At 35.5% G+C, this 10,093-nt stretch overlaps 1 protein-coding gene across 2 annotated transcripts; it reads left to right on the top strand.

Annotated features, from left to right (window-relative positions):
* The first annotated feature begins 1,781 nt into the window (after positions 1-1,781).
* spata18 (spermatogenesis associated 18) lies at positions 1,782-8,581 on the top strand. Of its 2 annotated transcripts, none has more exons than XR_013794355.1 (12): positions 1,782-1,973; positions 3,143-3,248; positions 3,401-3,516; positions 3,652-3,770; positions 4,049-4,144; positions 4,315-4,449; positions 4,534-4,765; positions 5,032-5,190; positions 5,425-5,600; positions 5,776-5,899; positions 6,107-6,814; positions 6,958-8,581. XR_013794355.1 is itself a non-coding variant. In XM_079583749.1 (12 exons), exons 1-12 carry the CDS (start codon positions 1,887-1,889, stop codon positions 7,012-7,014), a joined length of 1,473 nt encoding a protein of 490 aa, XP_079439875.1. In that variant the 5' UTR covers positions 1,782-1,886; the 3' UTR covers positions 7,015-7,146. The 2 variants fall into 2 exon arrangements, 1 of the variants encoding a protein (XP_079439875.1); XM_079583749.1 differs by having other exon boundaries at positions 6,107-6,172; positions 6,958-7,146.
* The last annotated feature ends 1,512 nt before the right edge of the window (positions 8,582-10,093 follow it).

Here is a 10,093-nt window from a genome sequence, read left to right as displayed (position 1 = left end):
AAGGAAAGTACAAATAAAGACGTTCAATGTTAACGCTAGAGATAGCCTGTTATTATAACTTTTCTAGTATGTTTTTACTTTTATTTATTTTTCCAACTTTTCCCAGTTTAAAAAAATTATCAGAAAAATAAATAAATACAGTAAACATTTTAAAGTGAAAATTATAAAAAACAATGGGGGGGGGGGGGGGGGGCATGTAAAGTGGACAACTCTTTGTTAAACGTGTAATTTAGATACCTAGATGTTTTTTTCTTTCCTTTATTAGCATACTCTCGTTAACTTTAAGGTTCAGCTATAATATTTCAATTTGAATACAGTTGATATAATGTGTTGCATATACAAATAAAAATTTTGAGATCACTCCAGACAAAACTATTTTCAGGTCAAGTGGCCCATCCCTGATTTATCATTTTGGTCCTCTCATCATTTCTTCACTCCATTGCCTTGTCTTATTTTCTGCTCTTTCTTTCCTTTCTTCCATCTCTGACTCATAATGCTGATTTCTGTTTTCTAAAATAAGTAGATTATGCATGATAAATAACCAGTGAATGTCAATTTATTTAATGAATTTGAGTGTAATTACTGAAGGTTAAAGGTTGCCCACTTTACCTTAATCTCACTGGCCCACTTTATCTATACTTGCAGCCAAAGTGGACCAGCAATATTTGAACAACTACAAAAACAACAAACAGATTTTTAAACATTTAATCTTTGCATTTTATTTCCTGTTAACTGAAGTAACAAACAAAACAGAACACTGTCATAATAATATTTTGTTTACATTTGGTGTACAACCTAATTGGCTGGTTTCACAGACAAGGTTTAGGCTTAAACCTACATGCAGACTAAAATGCATGTTTGAGCTGTTTTAACCGAAAGCAACAATGGCACTGTCATTGTCTCAAGATATACACCAGTAATGTTTTTTTTTTTATATGGCACATTTATAAAAGCTAGTGTCCTAATTGAACTAAGACCTATAATCCTTCCCACCATGGGAGTCCTTTGAGGTGTGGCCACACCCACCAGTGTCATATTGCATCAACCAAAACTATTTTATCATTTAAAGAAATACTATCTCTTTAATTAAAGGTCATTGTCATGCTCTGAAAGTGTAAACCCACTGAGCACAACAATCAAACTTAAACTGCATTCGCCCTATATGCAATTTTACATATGTCATTTTTTATAACTATTTTAATTTGTAGAAAATACATTTACTGTAAAATAGTATTAAAGATATGCATTGCTTTAAGTCATTTTTAAGGTTTTAAGTGATCAGTTATGTGTAGCTACATTAAGGTGTTTTTATATATTTATTATTATTATAATATAATAGGCTTAAGTTTGTGTTAGTGTTTTGTGTGTACCCCTTATAGGTCACAGTTGCTGGATAACTCAATTTTAGCAATGCATTGTTTAAAAATAATTTATTTTTATTTAATGGCGTATTATGTCACGTGGTATAAAGTTAAATAACGGAAAATCCATTAAGGCATTACACCTGTTCTTCAGGAGAATGTAAAAAAAAAAAAAGATCTTCCTGCACTTGCCATCTGACACCCACTTAACAGATCACTGAGAACTGAGCTGCAACTTCAGAGAGACTCTGAGTAACATAATAGAGGCTGTGTTAAAAAAAACATATCATATTGTTCGGGCTGTCCATATACAGTTTGTCTTTATACAGCTATATTTCCTCAAACTGATATGTCTAGTAGCAAACCGTTGCTACAACTAAAAGCGCGTCCATGGTTTCGCTGAAAGTCAAGGGTGTGAATGGTGGGCTTTTACTAGCAGTATAAAAACAAAAGCGCGCACCCGCGCTGCTGGATTAAGTGCACTGGGACGTCCTGAAGCAGGATTACAGCAGGAGATCTACAGCTATGGCTGACACTTTACGAAGACTGGTGAACTCATCTCCGTACAGTGTTTTGCAAGACAAACTGGAAGCTTGGTACAAAGACTACCATGTAAGTCATGATCATTACTTCAAACTGCACTAGTCTGCAGATCACAACCGCTAGAGAGTAAGTTAACGTTAGTTTACAATAGTTGCTAGACTTTACATTGTTTAGGCACGTATGTGTAATATCGTGCATAAATTACATTCAGGAGTCACTAATTCCAGATTGGGCTATTTGAGATTATGTCTGGACTGTGGCTGTTTTCACTAAATGCATAACGTATAAACTATTTAAATTATCTACTTTGTGGGTGGGGTTTAGCATAACTCAATATGCCTAAACTCAATAACAATCTACAGTTGTTAGACGGTCATAGTATCTGAAGTAGTAGCCTAGCATCCCGAATTTATATGCTCAAGGTGATTCTATGTAGCAACGGACATATGAGCAATATTTGCTTTATTGCATTTTGCTTTTGCAGCAAAGTTTGGTTTCTATGGACGCTCGTTGTCAGGACAACGGCGACTCCATTCCTGGACAGTTCTGATAGGCTGAGAGGCAACGTGCGCGCTCCCGTCAGACTTGTGTTTTCTGAATGGAGGAACTCATAGGAGTTTGTGCTCTTTTCTTATTAAGTGGAATTTACAGTAGTCTTCGCAAATTATTAGGAACGAGGAATTCGAAGCACACGTTTATGGGTCAGTCTTCTAATCTATTAAGTTGTTCTTAAAAAAATGTCTGTGATGAACATGTTTTCAGTTTCTGAATGAAAGTAATTTAGATATTTTTGCGCGTCAAAAAAAATCTATTTGGTGTCTCAAATTTTTGAGAAATGTAGTAGTTTGTCATAATATTTTACTATTTACTAAGCTATTATGTTGTCAATTGTAAGCTAAAAATAAGTTAAAGTTAAGTTAAATAAGTTAAAATATATATAGGCCTAGCTAGTTTACATTGAAAAACATATTTGACATGAAAAACCATTTTGGCATTTGAAGAACTTGAATATTAAATTAAAATTTTGCATGTAAGCACAGAGTTAATGAAATGCCAAAAACCTAAATGCGTTATTTCCATGGTACCTGAGCAGGAAGTGCAATATCCGATTTTGCACATTGTTGCAGTTCAGGGGCATTTCACAGGTGCTGCTTAACTTCTCGCTGTTATACCTGATGTTGCATATACTATATGTCTTATCACATCACATAACATATTTTGGTCAAATTTTCTCTCAGGTGTTCTCTTGTGACCAGAACCTGAATAGGTGCTGTGAGCTGGTGGAGCTCACCTCTAAAATTCAGGGTCAATTGTTCACCATACTCAATCTCACAGCACAAGAGGGTAACAAACAGATTCACTCCTCTATTTACTTTCAGTATTTATGTACAATATTTATTCTCATTTAGCTCTAGCATGTATACCATAACCATTCCCTCTAGCTGACTGTTGAACATTAATGTTCAAGCAGATTTTATGTCCTCGTTCTTCTTCAGGGGGACATTATTCAGGGGTCGACACACTAAAATCTCGCCTTTTACCCTGGCTTGGCTCTTGCTTCACCATTGCAGCTTCGTCTGTCTCCACAGATACCAGCCTTAGCCTCATTCAGGTGAGCTGGACATCCAGAATCATCTACAGCTGTCTAATGGTTCCACGTGCCTGTTTCATGAGTGAAATAATGATCCACTTGCCCATATGTATGTGTATCTCTGTGTTGGCGCTTATATACTTTTGTGCCGATTAGGAATCTGTGGAGAAAGATCGGAAGATTCGTGAACTGTCCTCATTTCATGAGAGTGACATGCTGAAAATAGAAGACCGGCTGTCTTCTACACGAATGGAGTTGGATTCAGTTAAACAGGAGTCAGTATCATAAGTCTAAACTAAAGCCGGCATGGAATGAAATAGATCTCATTGTGAATTATGGAAATCATCTATCTGAAGTTTTTTTAAAAAAAACTTTATTTCCAGGATTTTTTTTCCTGTTTTTCACAATTTCTATTTTAGATGAACTATCCATTAAACATAAAATTATATTCCTTTTATGCAATACATCATAATACAGGAAGGTTGACCTTTCACATTTTACACTTCATACAAATAAATCAAAATAATTGATTGTGTTATTTATTTGTTTCCAGGCTTGCCGACACCCAGATTGAACTGGATTCCACAAAGAATAAATCTGCAACTACCCTGTTGGCCACAGAAGATGAAATACTACATCTAAAGTCAGAGTGAGTCAGAGATGGTGAACTTGACTGAAATGTATATTTATGTATTTGTGTGTTGAACATTTAGACAGTTGAATGAGCTATGTGACTGCTGAGTGTCCATTTGTGTACTAGAAAGTGAAATGTTTGAGAATTGACTATTCATATTATGTTAAATAATGGAATTGTGTCAGGTTGCGAGTTGCTCAAGATCAGGTTGATCTTTATAAGAGAAAGCTGGATAAACTTGATGACTATGAGAGGCAGGTCAGAATCCTACGAGATGAGGTCTCGTTCCTCACAGCTGAAAAAACTGTTCTACAGGAGAGGTACAGTTGACATAAAAAACACCTCGTTGCTTAGTGCAAATGAGACTTAAGTAAGCCTTACTTACTCTTTTAACTCATTTCCAGATTGGTCAGGAGCCGTTCACCTAGTCCTCTTCCAAGGCGGAGTCGCTCGGTTAGCCCTGTGAGAGGCGAGTCTCCTACACGCGCCCAGCTCACTAGTTCCTCTCGCCATGCTCGGATGATCTCCCGTTTCTCAGACCTGTATGCCACAGAGAGGCTGGATTCCCAAAGTCTACTGCGCAGATATATTGACGACCTGGAAACAGTCCAGAGGATACTTTTTATCGCTGTTGTGGTAAGAATGGCTTTGTTTATCAATTACCATCCTGAGATAACCGCTAATGTAGGCTAGTAATAATGTCATGGTCCCTTATAAAGTCGTAGAACATATTAAATAAATAATACTTAATTTGATTTTGAACTAATGTAATCCAAAATGAAAGAAAAATAATATTTCTATGGAATTTCCTGGAAATAAAAATGATTAAATTATATTAGAATATATTATATAGCAGCAGGTAATATGCTGTATTGTAATTAATAATTTGTATTGTCCAACAGGAATCATTTCAGGCAGCTAAACTGGCCTATCGGCAGTTTAAAGGACGTGTGAGGAAGACACTTTCCTCCACTCATACTGGTCCTGAGAGTCTGGAGGATGCAGTGGTGGATTACATTGTGAGAAATCTGGACCTGTATGATGTGCAGACCAGCGTTAATGTACGTTTGACCACACTTTTTGTGATTAAGTATCGCAACCCTGATATTCCTAATAAACACAAACACAAAGTTTTTTTTGTGTCTTATCGCTTTCATACGTCAGAAATGACTTTTCTCTTCTTCTTTTTTTTTTAATTGTCCCCCCAGAAACCCTTTCTATATATTTTGCGTAATTATTTGAGGATTTTTTATATGCTTTTGTAAATTTTCCTTGTTAAATTTCCATCTGTTTAGGACGTGATCAACGCAATGAACGTAAACCCACGCATCTCTTTCCCTCCGGAGGTGGACTTTGTTCTGATCAGCAGCTTCATCAGGGAAGCATGTCGAATAGCATTTGCAATGCAAACTCTTGACCCACCACTGGACCTGGCCTTCAGCTCAGATGGTGAACTCTACAGTGATGTTAAGTGAGTGGAGTTCATAAATCAGACACACGTACACAGCAACACGTCTCAAGGGTCTTTTGAGATGGATCTTTAAAAGTTGAACTCACAGTGTATAAAAAAGCACACACATACACACACGCACACGCACACGCACGTAAACCGGTGGCTAACCCATCACACTTTCTCTTCCTCTCAGGTACAGGCGCAGTTTTGACTCTGAGTTCACCGCTCCACTGGTGGCGTTTCATGTGTGGCCTGCACTGTTGGAGGGAGACACTGTCATACTGAAGGGAGAGGCGGTCACTAGGAGAGGAGCTCTGGTATGTGGAGGCCTTTTGGAGAAAATCAATCAAAATAGCATTCATACTAGTCATGACATGCATTGAAAAGGATAAAAGTAGGGGAAGAAACGTTTTTGTGGATATTTTTGTTAATGCTTTTATGTTAAAGAATTATAAAATAATTGATATACTGTAGATATATCTAAAATGTTTAAGTTTGTGTGAATGTACATGTTTTTCCTCTAGTGGAGAAGCAGGAGTCGTAGTTCCAGTCCTGTTCGCTCTCGTTCAGGAAGCCCCAGCCGCACATTTGTGAGTTTCTACTGAACGTTTGACTCTTCTAATTCAAGGGATAGTCCACCTACATTTTTTTATTCTATCATCATTCCCTACCCACACATCTGAAACCTGTATGATTTTCTTTCCTCTGTGGAACACAACAGGAGTTATTTATAGCAGAATTTCTAAGCTGCTGTTTTCTATAGAATGAAAGTGAATGGTGGCCTTGGCTTTCATTAAAAAAATTCTGTGAATAATTATTTAAATCAGTCTGTTCATCACACAAAGCTGTCATATGGCTTCAGAAGAGTTGGAATATAGTGCACAAATTACACTCACAGGCCACTTTATTAGGAACACCTTGCTAATAAAGTGGTCGGTGAGTGTATATGAACCATTTTTGTACTTTTTTAAAACTCCTGATATTCATTCAGTTTCATTGTTTTAACGTGAACAGCTCAGCCGTTCTTTTGGACTCTCAGAAGAAAGTTAAATCATACAGGCTTAGAATGCAAGTAAATGATGACAGAACTGTGAACTATTCCTTAAACATTCCCAAAAGTAAACAAGGAAAACAATATGGTCCACAATGTAGTTTGTCCAAAATTCATGTTAGTTTAACAATTGAGTTTTCTTCATATCTCTCTTGCACACGCTTCCTCACTGAGTCTGAGGGTTAGTACAATTTTGTTACAAATTCTTCCATTCTTTCCTACAGATTTCTCAAAAAAACTTATTTCTGTTTTTTAATAAGAGGCATTTTGCCAGCTGCTCTGTGAGTGATTTTAAGCTGTATCCATTCTCTCTCTGTCTGTCAGATGCCCAGTCGTAGTCGAAGCCCTTCCCCCGGACTTCTCTCAAGTAGTCGACTTTAAAGTTTGATACCTGACCTCACTTCACTGGAAACAGGACCAAACAAAAGCAGAATGATCCAAACATAAAAATATTTTTTCAGCTTTAATGTATTCTTTTTTTATGTGTGGGATGAACTAGAAACTAAAGTGGAAAACAATTACCTTTACAATAGTAATTTGTCACGTGTAAACAGAAGGCACTATTTACAAGAGAAAATCCTCCAGAGTCCAGAGGATAGAGCAGAGCAAAACAAAACACCGGTCAAGAGTTAGAAGTCTAAAACGAGAATTTTTAAAGAGAAATGTCGGAGGATTTCGATATAAGAAAAGAGGAGCTTGAATTTGTTTCCCAGCCCTATGTTTGAACCGTGAGCTTACGTCATACATCGCATCAGGGGTTACTCTTTTAGCTTAAGTCAACTTGCTTAGGCCATCTGCCGGAATCTAGTTAGTTTAAGTATGGATATTTTTCTCACAAAAACCCATCACTTTGCTACAGAAGGCCTTTATTAACACCCTGGAGCCATATGGATTACTTTTACGATGAATGGATGCACTTTCTTGGACACCATTCACTACCATTATAAAGCTTGGAAGAGCCAGGATATTTTTTATTGTAACTAATATAACTAATTTGTATAAATATAACAAATTAGCTAGAAAGAAGCTAGTCATATACACCTAGGATGCCTTAAGGGTGAGTCAATTATGGGATAATACAATTTTTGGATGAACTATCCCTTTAAAGGGACTTTGATTATAATGATCTGTGAAGAGATAAGCTCTCTAAACGTTAACATTTTACTTAATGAGTCTAATAAGACCATTGCACATTACACATTCAAGTTTGTGGTCAGTAAGATTTTTTAAATGAATATTTTTATCACATCGATGCAGCCTTGGTGAGCATAAAAGACTTCTTTCAAAAACTTTTTAGAAAAATTACAGACACTAAACTTTTTTTTGAGTTTGAAGCAAAATCTACTTGTTAAGGTGCTCTGTTTGTCTGTGATAACTGGACAAGTAATTTAAGGTGCTATTCTTTCTATTTTTTTGTATGCAGATTTTTCATATATTTATGTGATTTGGATTTTTATCAATTCAGTAGGAATTAGGATCAAAGAGAAAATCTGTTGTCTTACACCTGCACACCAGCACTTTTAAGAAAACTAATGGTCTCTTCATGTATTATCTGTCATCTGTATAAGTCATCACTCTGAATATAAGTGCTGTTTGTGAAGTGTTTCAACTGAACTGTCATTAATTTTTTCTTCTAGTACATAATCTGTAGACACTAAAAAAAACTTTGTTACAGACTATTGAATGTATTTCCACTTTGAGGACTGCAGTGCAAATGTCAGTTTAATTATTTCCTAATTTTGGTGCTAATTTTTAACTTCAGTACTAAAGAATGGTCTGTGTATCAAACTTTAGTGTTTTTGGATTTGTGGAAATCTAAGCTTTTCAAAACCTCAATTTCATAGTTTTAAGGTACTCAGTCTATTCTGCTAATTGTCTCATGTTAATGAGGTCTTTATCATGGAAACTACTGTTTTTCTGTTATATCAAATCATTTATTAAATTTCTTAAAACAAACAAATAAAGTGTGAGAGTGAATCACCAGGAACATACTTATATTGTTTAAGGGAAATTTAGTTTATTTTCATACAAAGGAAATGACAAAAGTCTCTATTATGTTCAAATAAAACACAAAAAGGACTCAAGCAGTGGTCATACCATTAATCGAATATTAGGCCTATAGCCTACTTAGTTTTCCTTGAGTAATAATAATATATATATATAGGAAGTCAAAGTTACACAAGTTACATACGTTATTATAAATGACGTCATTATAACACCTTTACTGTAGCTAGTTCAGACACATTATTCTGTCTGTAGCCTACTCTCTTCCACGTGTCACCGCTAGAGGTCACTTACATCCTTCTTCTAAGTAAAATCTTACTACTTTTACCATATCTTTCTATAGCAGAAATAGTAAGACTATAGGCTACTATGCGGTTCTGAATTCAGTGTTTTGGTTCTCGAAGCCATCTTTAAAATATTGTCTTTGAACTTCTGTTTTTGCGGTCGCTCTGTATTTCTAGCATTGCTGTCCAGGAGTAACTAGCTTTTAAAGTTAATTTACTTCATGTAAAGTTAACGAAAGTTATTATGAGGATTGTAATGTTTGAAGCAGATGTCTTAACAAATGTCAGTAGACCGGGAAGATTTTAAACGAGCCGTTCATTCATAAATACGCAAGATCGCTGTGAAAAAAACGAGCGCTGCACTGAATAGGGGCGGGGCTACATAAGGTCTATACCTTTAAGTATTTTTAACTAATATAAATAGAGGAAGAATGAAAAAACCTGCATTATAGTTGCTACGGCATTGGATATCCTCCTGCTGTTGAGACAGGATGAGAGAACAGAATGACTGCAAGGTCAAGTCATACCAGCAAATTATAAAGCAGGGACAGTGTAATATGGGAAGGAACAGCATGAATACTCAGGGTCTACTTATCCTTTTCCTGAAATAAACATGCTGTATTTTGCTCTATGTCCTAGAAATACCTGGAGTTATTTTAGGCGCAGTTGCTGCCTGACCTGGACTGTCTTCTGTTTCTCTGATTATACACATAATTAAAAAAAAACATTTTGCCCCTACAAGTTATCTGAAGATCAGTAGAAAGTCTATTCAATTTTTTCGCAGACAGGGTTTGAATAATATATCATTAGCTGTTTCTTATGTTAACTTTAAACCATGCTTTTTTTTTTTTTTTTTTGCTCTATCAAGTTTATTTGGGGATTGATAATAAAGCACTGGGAACAATATTATTGCCATTCAAATTCAATTGTTGATATCAAGAATTGGTTTTCTTACTAGTTGAAATTCCAATTTCACATATCAGAAATTCAATTCTTACTAGTAAAAACCTTTATTTTTGATATCAAGAATTCAGTTGTCACTAGTTGAAATGTCTATTCTTGATATCAACAATTGAATTGCTATAGTAACAATGTTCATTTTTGATATCAATAATTCCATTTTCACAAGTGACAATGTTAATTTCTGATATCATGAATGTGATTGTTACTAG

Source organism: Phoxinus phoxinus, assembly GCF_949152265.1.
Source record: "Phoxinus phoxinus genome assembly, chromosome: 16".
Lineage (NCBI taxonomy): Eukaryota > Metazoa > Chordata > Actinopteri > Cypriniformes > Leuciscidae > Phoxinus > Phoxinus phoxinus.
This window is presented reverse-complemented; position numbering and strand designations above follow the sequence as displayed.

Excerpts from the sequence above, each read along its gene's own strand:
- spata18 (XM_079583749.1), top strand. The coding sequence starts at position 1,887 with ATGGCTGACACTTTACGAAGACTGGTGAACTCATCTCCGTACAGTGTT. Across the intron at positions 5,191-5,424 it reads ATGTGCAGACCAGCGTTAAT|GACGTGATCAACGCAATGAA; the intron begins GTACGTTTGACC and ends CCATCTGTTTAG. Across the intron at positions 5,601-5,775 it reads GAACTCTACAGTGATGTTAA|GTACAGGCGCAGTTTTGACT; the intron begins GTGAGTGGAGTT and ends TCTTCCTCTCAG.